A 13,160-nucleotide genomic window follows, 5' to 3' on the forward strand; every position below is an offset into this window, starting at 1 on the left:
TGGAAAACATGTGCCTGCACTGTTGAATATTGCAGTGAAGATATCAATTACAATTAATTCTTTCTGAGCTTTGCCATCACAGCCATTAAATGTAAAATAATGTAGTTTGGGCATCAAGGCCAGTGAAAGCCCATTCCAACAGATATATTTGCATGCATGGCACTTGAAATATATTAAGCTACCAGGTATTGCATCCATACAGTCCTACGCGATTGTGTTACTGCTAAGAATTGATATTGCGTTGATGTTGATTGATATATTGTGCAGTTCTAATCTAAAACCTTTATTTCCTCCCCAGTCTCAAATGTTTTGCAGATTTTCTTCCATGTAAGTCCATGTATTTAACTCCATCTACCTTCCCCTCAACTCTGACTGGCTTCTCTCTGCCTGCTGAAGAAAACCATCCCCATAGCATGACGCTGCCACCATCATGGGTCACCATGGTGATGCTGTGTTCTAGGTGATTTGCAGTTATTTTTCCCCCACACAAAGCATTTTACATATAGGCTAAAAAGTTGCATTTTGGATCTCCTCTAATCAGCCCCGTTCCTTTCCCACATGTTTGCTGTGTCCCCTACATAGATTGGTGTAAAGTGGAAAAATACTTCTTAAGGCTTTTTTTTAAACCATGGCTTTATTCATGCTTCATTTCTTCACAACAGATTCACCCACCTGAGCTGTGGATCTTGCCCAGAGTCACCATGGCCCTCTTGACTGTTTCCCTAACTAATGCTCTCTTTGCCCAGCCTGAAAGTTTAGGTGGACGGCCATGCCGTGCCATATTCTCCCCATGCCATCTTTTTCAGATGATGGGTTGAACAGTTCTCTGTGAGAGGATTAAAAGTTTGGGATATCGTGTTATAATCCAACCCTGTATAAATTTTGTTCACAGGCTTGCTCCTGGCCTGCTGGCTGTGTTCCTTGTTCTTCTACTATGCCGTTTGTTCTCTAAAAAACCTCTGAGGTCTTCACAGAGCAGCTGCATTTATATCGATTTTACAAAATCACACAAGGTGTCCATTTGCCTCCATTTCCCTGTGCGGAACTGCTTGGTATCGGTCTATCTGAAAATTATTAAGAAGTTTAATGCATCTAATGTGATAATATGTGAAGAACTTCAAGGGATGTGAAAATTTTTGCAAGGCACCATAAGTCACAACTAAATAACCAAAAAACTGAAAGTTTCAAAGTTAGCAACTATTTTTATTATTTTACAAATACATGGAAAAATATAATGGTAAATGTTTTTTTTCATAGGAATTTAGACTTATTTTTGTTCTTACTATCCTTGTAAAACACTTCAACAATTGCTGATTCCTTGTATTTTACAATGCAATATAAAATATTTTGGCAATATGTTGTTTCTTTTTGCATATATAAGCAGAGTTATAATACTTTTAAGGACGTTTAGCAGAAATCAACAATATTTGGAAGGAGATTGGGCAAAATGCCTCTTTCAATTGTAACAGTGTTAGATGTATCATCTAAGAACTGTTTTTCTATTTAGGCACACATTTTTAGCCCTACCAGCCTGACCAGTGTTGAAAGCCACCAGCCTTGAGCTTGCTTTGATGTGGTTCCCCTGGCAGGAGAAGGAGCCAGCGTGGACATTGTTGATCCATCCCTACAGTTAAAGACAAAGAGGCAAAAACAAAGAAACACAGTGCATTCATGAAAAAGAGAAACACATAGAGAAAAGTTTGAGTTTTACGATAGGAGGGAGAACATGTGACCAAGTTGGTGCAACAACCATTAGAGAAAGAAAAAGAAAAGAACCCAGCAATAAACAGGAAGGATCTAGCTGAGTGTGCACACACTTTAGAGTTTAAGAATGAGCAAAGAGCTGAGGAAATGGAAGGGCTCCTTTCACTGCACAGCAGAAAAAGGTCTTGCATAACATTAACATGGCAAGAGCAGCATGCTCCGACAACTACTGCTGAGCTGCTCCACAAAAAAGCAACAGTAGCAGTAGTATGCATGCAGATGGCATTTAACATTTGTGATCAGGGAACATGTATTGTTATCCGAGCCTAGCACACTTTGTCTTCGCCAAAACTGCAAATGCATTTTAACAATGTAAACAGTTTCTAATCATGAAAACAGTTTCATGATAAGAAACTGGCCTGACTGTGAAGAGCTGTTGCAGAGAGGTCCTCTTTCCGTTAGAGGAAAGCTGGCTAAATTAATCTATGAATATTCAATCAAGCAACACCCACTCCCTTTTATTTTCCTGTCATGCCTCTCCAATCTCCCCCCCTCCCATGCCTGCCTCGCTATACCCTCTACCCCTCCCGTCCTACTTTTGTTCCTGCACAGTGTTTGAAATGATAACACAGCGTTGGAACCACACGCCTACACGAAATGCTGCTTCAACATTCACGGGAGCAAGGCACCACCTGCTGCCTGTGCAGAGATTGGGGAGCACCCACTGAGTGTGGCTGTGTGCATGCCAGGCTTTTATTTGCTTGTGTGAAAGGAGATTGCACACAACGCTGTAACCTGGAACTAATGGGTTCAAAGGCATATTTTGTATGTAAGACACATGAATTCTGGTCCAGACATGTCGACTCCTGAAATCTTTAAGTATTCTTTCCCTGTGGATGATGGTGAAAGAATCTCAGCACATCCTAACAAATCTCAAAGTGAGCAATAAATGCAACGAGAAAACTATAAAACAAGAACAAAAAAACATGACAATGGATTTCAGTGCAACGTCTGACAAAGGCTCGCGGTTGAAATGCAACCACATGGCTGACAAATACATAAATATATGCACGAGTAGCAAGTGCATTCATATTTTGTCTCTCTAGCATAGGCTCTCAGATGCAGGAAGTTCAACATCCCTTGCAGGCGTTCCTCCCCAAACGTAGCTCAGCTATTTAGTGTTAGCCAGTAGAGGTGTTTCCAACCAGAAGCTGGTTCACTACTCACTTCTTTCTTGGCAACCTTCGGAGTGGTGTTTTTGAATTTGGAGGTCTTAAAACGATTCATGCTGCTCTCCCAAATTGACTTTCGTATCTTCCGGGTGTATCTGTCGAGCTGGTTGGTACTACTGAGAGTGCTGCTGCTGCAGCTGACAGCTCAGGAGTTAGGCTCGCCGCGCGGTGTACGCTCGGTTTGCTCTACCGACCGAGCCGATCGACTGGGCGGTGTCTTCATTTTTCCGCTCAAACCATTATAGGAGTGTAGAAATGTAAAATAATATAAGTAGAAATGAGATGTCGTCGCGTCCGCTATTTTTTTTTTTTTTTTTTTTTTTTGTGGCAAGTTCCTCTTACTTGAGTGTCCAAAAAAACAGAAACACCAAAGCTTACATTCACCTATTTTGATGAGTCGTTTTTTGTATGTAATGTTGTATTGTTGTTCATTGTGGTACTTAAAGATCAATAGGCCAGCATGAACGATATTTCCAAATGCAAATAGGATAGAGCAACCAATATAAAACGCAATGTACTTAAAATGAACTTAAACGTACCTCAAATTACCTCTGAAATTTTATGAAATCACAAAGTAAATACATTTTTGTTATAAAAACTAAAAAAATTCATTTTATCATTTTCTTCAGCTTAAAATACAATTTAAGAGATGTATCCGTGAAGCCATTCAGTCTGATTTGATAAAAGTGTATAATAATTATATCAGGGGTTACTGTGTGTTCATATGTTTTGGTAGGACATTGTACCTGAACACTGTTAAAGAAAAATGTTTGTTTTTATCTAATGTGAAACAGAACAGGCGTGTGCGGCTAGCAGCTACTGCCTGTGTAATGAGCAGAGAATAGGGTAGCCAAAACATTTACTCAAATAATAGTACTACCAAGAGAAGTAAGAACACATTGTGCAGTAAAACTACTCCTACAAGTATTTGTTTTTATTTTAAAAAAGTTAAGTAAATGTAACTGAGTACAAGTAACGAGTCACTACCCACCTTTGATAACAACAGACCACATACAATATTATAACTTGATCTAAAACCTGTGGAATAAACCAAGGTTTTACAGCTTTTTTGCCTCGCCCAACAAAAATGCCACTCACAAAATGGCGGCGAAATTGACGTACGAGCCGGTAGTTGGACTACACTGTGCTCCGTAACGTGCGACCCCGAGGAATAAAACGTTTGCATCAATTCTGACTTAACATTTGTTTTTACAAAAATGTTTTTTTTCTGTTTAAAGTTTGAACAGTTGTGTTTATTAATGTACAATTTATTTAAATAAAAAAACTAAAAAGAAATGTTTTTGTTACTTTTTTATTTATATTTTTAAATTCTCATTTACACCCACACCGTTTCTCCCAGGCATGCGCAGTGTCACCAGCGGTGGTGACTTTTCGGCATGATGGCGTCCTCAGCTGCTCGCTGCTCCTCACGCTGGTTTACAGTCGTCGTGTCCTCTGGACCTCGAAGGGCTGTCGGTCTCCTTCTCTCCTCTGACCATGGTGGCGTACGGCGTTTTTCTACCCTGGGAGCTGAAAAGCTGTGGCTTGGGGGCAGCTTGTGGTGCGGTGGAGCAGAAAAAGCGTTGACATTGAGAAGGCTGTCAGGTGAGAACTACATCGGCTAAGCTAGGCTAAGCTACATCAACCAAAATACTACTATTTTACTCAAGTGACACGGTGTAAAGAAGTTGAATAACTGTCAACTAATATCTAACAATGGCAACGATAACGATGGATTTAAGGTTTTGACATCTAACATGTAGTTGATCTACTGTGATGTAATCAGTCTTGCTAACTTTGCAGGCACTAAGTAATGTTAGTACAGACGTACACTACTTTGTTTGTACTTTGTTAGCTATTGCAAGTCATTGCATTGCTTTTATTTTGATTGCTGTCAAAATATGATATGGCAAAAAAAGCAATGCCGTATCATTTCTGTATAGTTTAGTGAGATCCTGTAACAAGGTAATATAAAACGGGTTTGATTTTGACAAATAAAAGATCATCTGATTATGGAGGGCTGTTTGACCAGTGTGTAGTTGCTGCTGTTTCAGTTATCAACCCTATTTTTGTATACAAACCAATGAAGTTTAGTGCTTTAAAGTTCTTTATACCATGGTTATTGGTTGCACATATTTATTATAAAAAGACAAAGCAGATCAAAACATTTCTGCAATATAAATTCATGGGAACTTCTGTGGGATTTGGGTCCCAGACCCAAACAGACCTTGAACCCTGGCATTTTCATCTTACTTTAACGTAACACTTACTCAGAACAAGGGGAAATAAACTACAGTGAAACTTTGTAACACTTCTAGATATCATTTACTTACCCTCTGGCCTTTCTGGACATCTTTCAGGTCTGAAGTTGCCCCATCCTCTCTACACAGCATCCTTCCACACAAGCACCTCTTCCAGCAGCAAGCAGGATTTCTATCAGATTCTTGGAGTCCCTCGCACTGCATCCCAAAAAGAGATCAAGAAAGCCTACTACCAGGTTTGTTTCTGCCTGATCCACAGCTTGTCTTAGTTGTGACTACCGATGTCCTGATTTGATCCCAGCTATTGAATTGCAGTCCGGATCTAGGAAATTTAAAAAGAATCTGTATGGGAGTCCCTAACTAAACTCTTAAGTATGGCAGTATAATATCAGTAAACATGAAAGTGTAATATTATATTATTGCTGAATAAAGTGATTAACTTACATTTTCGTGACTCTTTTTTAATTTTTTTTACAATGTCCTCACCACTATCTGTAGCCTTTAGCTTCTCGGCTACTAAAATATAAATGTAAGGTGTCGGCATCAAAATGCCCACATTTATTACTGACCTGCGGAGCGTGAATGTTTAGCGCTTGAAAAAAATTAGCCTATCAAATTGTCCATCCAAGCAAACCTAAATTGTGAAATTGCACATACAAATATTGCAATGATGATTGTGGTTGTATACATTGTGCAGCTCTATTCTTGATCCCTGTTGTTGGTCTAACTTCTGGGATTTTTGTCTCTGTCCAACCCCCAAAGAAATATGGAGCTGCAATTTGTGCGGCCTTATATATAAAAAAAAAATGACTGCCTATTTTCATATTCACAGCTATATTATGGGCCCCATTTCATTCACATTCAAATCAGGTTTTATTTCTTTTTAAACAATTGAACCATTTTTTTTTTTACTCTTACAACGATATTTGTAGTTATTGTAAGAATTTATTGGCTGCCGCTTCCTCCTGTCTCTCTACCGATGTGTTCTGTAAGGCTGAGCTCAGACAGCTTTGAATCATTAGTCAATACATTTATTAGCTACAGATGTAAGAGACTCAGTTATTCTCCTCCTTTTAGACCTGACAGCTGCCTTTGACCACAGTATTTTGCTCTCCAGACTTGATCTATGTGACATTAAAGGCTCTGCACTTGACCGGTTCAAGTCTTATTTGTCAGATAGGAGTTTCTCTGTAAGTATTGGAGAATCTGCTTCTCCATCAGCTCCCTCAAGGATCCATTCTTTGAATTATTTTATTGTCCATCTATATGCTCCCTTTAGGTTCCATTTTTAGAAAATTTTATATTTCATTTCATTCATACTCAGATTTATTTCCAGTTGAAGCACAATCATCCTTTCTCACTTCGACCACTGTTTGACAGCCTTACTGAAGTAAAAGCTTGGATGGCTTCAAATTTTCTAAACTTCAATGAAAATAAAACTGAAACTGGTCATCTTCTACACTGCCATCATTCAGTCTGTCCTGTCTTCATCCATCTCAGTGTGGTTTGGCTCATCCACAAAACAGGACAGGTCCAGACTGCAATGAATAATCAGAGCTGACCTTCCCTCCATCCAGGACTTATACAGGTCTAGGGTCAGGAAAAGAGCTGCCAAAATCTCTGCAGACCCCACACACCCTGCACATAAACTGTTTAGAGTTTTACCTTCAGGCCGTCGCTACAGAGCACTGTTCACTAAAACCAGCCGCCACAGAGACAGTTTCCTCCCCCAGGCTGTTTCTCTGTTGAACATTCAATAGAGTACAGAACAACAGCATACAGATGTTGCAAATGCACCTTTTTATTTATATATGTGAATATTGTATATATGTATACTCTGTAATGCAAAAACAAAAACCAGAGAGCAAAGTGTACCTGAGTCAAATTCTTTGTTTGTAATGTACAAACTCGGCAATAAAGCTGATTCTGATTCTACGATTTTCGGTCCCAGTGGAAATCGTAGCGCGTCACCTTCGGATCCCGGTAGCCTCGAGCGATTCATTGAATCTCATGTGAAAAATCTTGGAGTAATTTTTGATTCCAGTCTTAATTTTGAGAAACAGATTAGTTCCGTTGTAAAAAGATCCTTTTTTTTAAATTGAAACTTTTATCCAAAGTAAAACCATTTTTATCTTCTAATGATTTTTAAAGGGTTATTCATGCTTTCATCAGCTCCCAACTTGATTACTGTAATTCTCTGTATGTTGGTGTAAGCCAGGCCAGCCTCTCACGACTGCAGCTGGTTCAGAACGCAGCAGCTCGTCTCTTAACACAAACAAAAAAGCGTGAACATATCTCTCTAGTGCTTGCTTCCCTTCACTGGCTGCCCGTTCGTTTTAGAATTGATTTTAAAGTGATATTGTTGACCTATAAGGCCCTAAATGGGCAAACACCTGCATATTTGTCTGATCTCCTGCAGCGTTATGTGCCCTCTAGATCCCTTAGATCTAATGTCCATTTGTGTTTAGTTGTCCTAAGGTGCAGGCTGGTCCACAGAGGTGATCTGGCCTTTTTATTGAATTATTGTTTTTTGTGTGCAGCAGTTTAGCCAACAGCAGTTGTTCTTAAATGTGCTATATAAATAAATTTGGAACTGGAAAACCGCAACCACATCAAAATATATTTTGAGAGGAATTATGACAGAGTCACTGAAAAGAGAGAGATGATGTACTTTTAGTAGCATAGCATTTTAGCAAAGCAAGGCAGCATTGAAACATTAGCAGGGGGATGGCATGAGTTTAGCGAAGGCCGTAGCTGTGTGTGTGTCAAATAAGATGTATCTTAAAAATCACAAGGCTATCATGTGAAAATTCCTGTTGGGACAAAATTTCTGTTGTCATAAAAAAAATGGATACTGCAGCATCCAGAACATTATTGATGTGTTATTTAAGTGACACACAATCACAGTATACATAGTAGACATAGGATTGGTTTATGGAAGTATTGGACTGAGACTCTATATCTGTAAATGTATGTTCTCATATTAATCTGATTGGTAGCAGGGACAAAAAGTCCTGATCAGGACATCTGCAATGGTAACCTAAGCTAGATTCACATTGGATGAAAATGTTTTTGTCTTGTTTCTTTCACAGATGGCCAAAAAGTACCACCCAGACACAAACAAAGATGACCCGCAGGCAAAAGAAAAATTTGCACAGTTGGCTGAAGCTTATGAGGTTTGGCTTCAGTCTTTACAATAAACCCTGAACATACATTGTAAATTAGTTTTCCTTGTGTTTTGGTAGGGGGAGTCACACCTTTGAATTTTCTTTTCTTTTAATGTGAGTAAATAATTGTCGACTTAAACCTTGTTCTTCGGTCTTCACAGGTCCTTAGCGATGAAGCGAAGAGGAAGCAGTACGACACATACGGTACAGCAAGCTTTGAGGCGGGTCAGGCTGGAGGAGGGCAGCAGTACTGGAGTGGACAGGCCAGCCACGTGGACCCAGAGGAGCTTTTCCGCAAAATCTTTGGAGAATTCTCAGGAGGACGTGGCTTCGGAGACTTCAACGCCATATTTGAGCAGCCACAAGAGGTTGGTGAGATGTACAGAAAGCCAAGCAACACTTTGCTCGTGCTCAAGTGTCCAGCTGTTTGTGTTCTAGCACCTCTTCTGACGTTCCCTCCGTTTCCCATGTAGTACATCATGGAGTTGACGTTCACTCAGGCAGCAAAGGGAGTGAATAAAGAGATGTCTGTTAACATAGAAGTAACCTGCCAGCGCTGTGATGGTAAGGGCCACGAGCCAGGGACTAAAGTTCAGCACTGCCACCACTGTAATGGCTCAGGCATGGTAAGAACTCCAACATAGTTTATACTTTCTACATAGTTTTAGATTAGATTTCTAAAAATACGTGTTCCCCTACCGATAGGAAACAATTAACACAGGCCCGTTTGTGATGCGCTCTACATGCCGGCGCTGCGGGGGGAAAGGCACAGTTATTTCAACCCCCTGTAACTCCTGCCGTGGATCTGGACAAACCAAGCAGAGGAAGTCTGTGGTCGTTCCTGTCCCTGCAGGTCAGTTACACTCGTGTATCGATTCAGCTCGCTACTCTTTACAAAGTCAACGTTACCTGAAAAATGTCTTTTTTCTCGTCATAGTTGAGCGTGACAATCCTTACAATAGAATATCTGACCTGTAACAACACTGAAGTGTAGGTGGGCACGTTGTGCACTGCATAACAACACTGCAGCTGCATTTACACACCAGTTTAGTATTGGGACATTGGGAACAAATACTGAACACTTTGCCTCTTATAGGTTCTATTTACCTTGAGCCAGATTTAGTTATGAATATTAGTGCCTGATATGATTGGAAACATTTTAAAAGGGTGTCCAACTACAGAAACTAGTTTACCACAGAAGATCCGAGAGGAATAGATTTTTCTGTAGGTTTAAATAACTTCAGCCTAACCTACTATGATTTATAAATCTGGCAAATAGATTTTGTGTTTGAGCAAAACAAATGAACTGCTTTTTGTGACATTACAACCACAAGCCTTTAGATTTTAGGTGGACCACCAGAGAATAGTGCTTAATTGTGAAGTGAAAAGAAAAAATGTGTTGTGTAGAAGCATCTTTCGTTGCAGTTATACCTGTCCATTCTTCCTTGGAAAACGGCTCCAGCCCAGCCAGTATGTGCAATATTCATTTTGCATAGGACTGTTTGGAGTGCGATAATTGTTGGCTAATATATTCCAAGTGTTATGAACTTGCATTTTTCATGCTAATGTCACATGCAGCCAGTTGGACAGAGTCTCACGGCAGCAGATGCTCACACCAGGCACAAATTGCAAATGCTAAAGGTCACAGAAGGAATCACAGATGAGAAACGAAGGAAAGAAGATAATAGGCATATATCGCAACTGATAACGGCATCGCAAGATTTTCTGATATTGTACAGCCCTGCTGTAAACGGCAATTTTCAAATCTTGCCACAGATTCTCAATTGGATTTAGGTCTTGACCTTGTCTGGATCAGTCCAACACATGAATCTATGCCTCTGGCTGTAGGTTTCTCAGGCTGAAAGGTGAACTTCTGCACCAGTCTCAGATCTTTCGCAGTATCTAACAGGTTTTCCGCCAGGGTTGCCCTGTATGTCGCCCTATCCATCTTTTCGTTAATGTTGACCGGCTTCCCTGTCCATACAGGGAACACACAGTCATACCACAGCGAGATACTGCCGCCACCACCACGTGTCGGCTGCGCACAACATTTAGCAAATTTTCTTTCACAGTTATGCACTACTTTTTATTAGTCTACCAGATAAAACAATACAAAAGCAAAGGTACAAACACCCTTGCACGGCACTGTAACTCTAAGGAACCAGATTTTAGAGACTGCTAAATTTCCACCAGAAAGATTCATACTTTATGCCTTTTTAAACTCAAAATATTGTTTGCATTTTTCTGCTTGTCAGGAGTGGAGGATGGTCAGACAGTCAGAATGCCAGTCGGAAAGAAGGAAATCTTCATCACATTTCGGGTTGGTATCTACAGCAGAACTGAGGGCAAAGCTAACGTGCATAGAAATGATCTTCTGTGGACTGAAGTTTGACATTTCCATTAACACAGAACAGTATAAAAGGTGTTGCATTGTGAAATTTTGACTATCATTTTTATTTTGTCCAGGTCCAAAAGAGCCCGGTGTTCAGGAGGGAAGGTGCTGACATTCACTCAGATCTTTACGTCTCTGTGGCACAAGCCATTTTGGGAGGCACAGCCAAGACACAAGGACTTTATGAAACACTCAATTTGTCAGTAAGTGAAGGCATAATCTGATTAAAGAGGAAGGATTCAGTCTTTAACGGTAAACAAAACAAAAAAAGTCTGAATTTTTCATCTTCAGATTCCCGCGGGTGTCCAGGCCGACCAGAGGATCCGTCTGTCAGGAAAAGGAATTGCTCGCGTCAGCGGCTATGGCTTTGGAGATCACTATGTCCATGTCAAAGTAAAAATACCAAAGTAAGACTCCACATCTGACTGTGTTTTTCTACCTAGTTCAGGTACACAGGCTAATTGTGGTGTTCCCAAAATACAACTTCAAATTAAATGTTTTCTTTTGTAGGACATTGACAGATAGACAGAAATCTCTTTTAATGAACTTTGCTGAGGATGAGACAGAGATAGAAGGGACGGTGAATGGAATCACAAACACCACCACAGGTATGAGGACCATCTCATTCTATATTGCTTCTTTTTTCCTCCCTTAGCCACTGAAAATCATTTTCTTTTAGAAATATCCCAGGTCTGTTAAAAAGGAAAGTTGTACTTAGTTGTAGTGTTAATATCTGTCCAGGTGGGGGCAGCAGTGGTGGGCAGTCTAAGGCAGGGAAAAGCAGGCATGTCGAGAAGGAAGCAGAGTTGAAAGAGGAGGGCTTCCTCTCCAAGTTAAAGAAATTATTTAGCTCTTCCTGACAGCCACAAACCAGGTATGGCTTTTGTGTAAAATTAATTGCTTTAGACCAGTCTTTATGTGTGCTATAGTACAAAACGTGGCACTTTATAGTATCTGGTTTGTGGCTGCCATAGACACACGAGCATGTTCTCTTGCATTTAATTACACCTCCAGTTTGTTTCATGTTTTTTTTTTTTTTTTCCAAGGTAAAAGATCCTCCTGGAACTAAGCCTGAATAAGCAAAGAGGACGGTGTAAAGCAAGGACTGTATCAATATAAATGGTGGCAGAAGACTGGAAGACTTGTAGTGTTGGTTTATTTTTTGGATGGATCACAAACACGTTTTCTAGCCAGCCCTGTAGTAAAACATCCAAAGGATTTCGGTTCCAGTGGAAGTGGATCCACAGATCCAAAGAGGATGCGCCAGTCTGTCAATCACCACAAAGACATCTGCTGCAGCACTCAGTGCATGCTGGTCATCTGGTTGTTACCAAAACACAACGCTAATGACAGATACCAGAAATATTATCGTAGTGAAAAAGACTACAAGAACAGTTAAGAGTCTAGTAAGGATTAAATCCAGCTAATTCACTGCAGTGTATGGCCCTTGTCTTTCATTTTACGTTTCTTTTGTCAGCTCAGGTGGAAGTCGGATTACATCATCATGGACTACATGAGTTTTATTGTTGGAAGGTCTTACATTGGACAGTCACTTGTCCAAGAAGGGGAAATTTGTTAAACCCTTGAACTGTAAACTCTTAATGACAGAAACATCAATTTAATACTTTTTTTTTTTTTTGTTATGTGCTGCAAAAAACTATGTAACAGTTGTAAAACAAGTATTCAACCATGTATCATATGGAAACTATATTCTGTAAAGTTTTAATAAACATAGGCTGGCTTTAAAAAAAAACAAAAAACTGTTTTACCTCTAGCTCTGAGGTATCAGTTATTTAAAAATGTCTCCTAACTTGGTCATCTTACAGCTGCTTAAATGTTGTTTTTGTTTTCTTTGCATGTTTCTTTCAGGGTGGAAGGAAAAAAATGTTGAGGGATTATTGATTTGATTAGGCATTTTATTCTGGTCATTATCTGTTTTAATTGATACTTGATTATTTTGGCAGTCGCTTTTACCTTTTAGCAGGGACAGACTGATCAAGGCTCCCTAGACAGCGACAGTGCCTTGTAAAAGTATTTATACCCTTTAAACTTATGTTCATTGCAACCACATGCTTCAATAGTTTTTATTAAAGTTTATGTGACAGACCAACAAAAAGTAACGTATAATAGTGAAGTGGAAGGAAAATGATACATGGTTTTCAAAACATGTTACAAGAAAATATAAAAAAAACAAATGGTGTTTATTCAATTTTGCTTCTTAGTTGTAGAGTTTAAAGCAGGGTTAGGTTGGAAATAAAATACCCCAAGCTTTAAACTTTGTATGCAAACAGAGTATTTAACAGCTAAAAATCTTAGTCATGGCCGTCCACCAAAACTGCCAAGGCTAGTTAGAAGTCTTTATTTAAAATTCTCTTTTTTGCTTCTTATTTTTTTCCTTTTCATT

General features: G+C 39.5%; 2 protein-coding genes across 6 annotated transcripts in view; one reads left to right on the forward strand and one right to left on the reverse strand.

Moving 5' to 3' along the window:
- LOC124862927 (mitochondrial import inner membrane translocase subunit TIM16-like) overlaps nt 1-3,128 on the reverse strand; it is a 164,940-nt gene extending 161,812 nt beyond the window's left edge. Inside the window, exons 1-2 of one of the 3 annotated variants that reach the window (XM_047357132.1) lie at nt 2,932-3,096; nt 1,528-1,624 (exon numbers count right to left, since the gene is read on the reverse strand). In XM_047357132.1, the coding sequence (XP_047213088.1) occupies nt 1,528-1,624; nt 2,932-2,991 (157 nt within the window). In that variant the 5' untranslated portion in view covers nt 2,992-3,096. Of the gene's footprint in view, nt 1-1,527; nt 1,625-2,931 lie in introns of all 3 variants that reach the window. The other 2 variants (XM_047357130.1, XM_047357129.1) reach the window with 2 other exon arrangements.
- A 1,173-nt stretch (nt 3,129-4,301) lies between these two features.
- Nucleotides 4,302-12,516, forward strand: LOC124862744 (dnaJ homolog subfamily A member 3, mitochondrial-like). Of its 3 annotated transcripts, none has more exons than XM_047356839.1 (12): nt 4,302-4,541; nt 5,297-5,433; nt 8,290-8,373; nt 8,526-8,732; nt 8,838-8,990; nt 9,070-9,217; nt 10,620-10,684; nt 10,831-10,959; nt 11,048-11,163; nt 11,267-11,364; nt 11,498-11,630; nt 11,803-12,516. In XM_047356839.1, the coding sequence occupies exons 1-11, from the start codon at nt 4,334-4,336 to the stop codon at nt 11,614-11,616; spliced, it is 1,464 nt and encodes a 487-aa protein (XP_047212795.1). In that variant the 5' UTR covers nt 4,302-4,333; the 3' UTR covers nt 11,617-11,630; nt 11,803-12,516. The 3 variants fall into 3 exon arrangements, with proteins under 3 accessions (XP_047212795.1, XP_047212796.1, XP_047212797.1); XM_047356840.1 differs by having other exon boundaries at nt 11,498-11,588; XM_047356841.1 differs by lacking the exon at nt 11,498-11,630.
- The last annotated feature ends 644 nt before the right edge of the window (nt 12,517-13,160 follow it).

The sequence above is a fragment of the Girardinichthys multiradiatus genome, chromosome X (assembly GCF_021462225.1).
Source record: "Girardinichthys multiradiatus isolate DD_20200921_A chromosome X, DD_fGirMul_XY1, whole genome shotgun sequence".
NCBI classification, from domain to species: Eukaryota; Metazoa; Chordata; class Actinopteri; order Cyprinodontiformes; family Goodeidae; genus Girardinichthys; species Girardinichthys multiradiatus.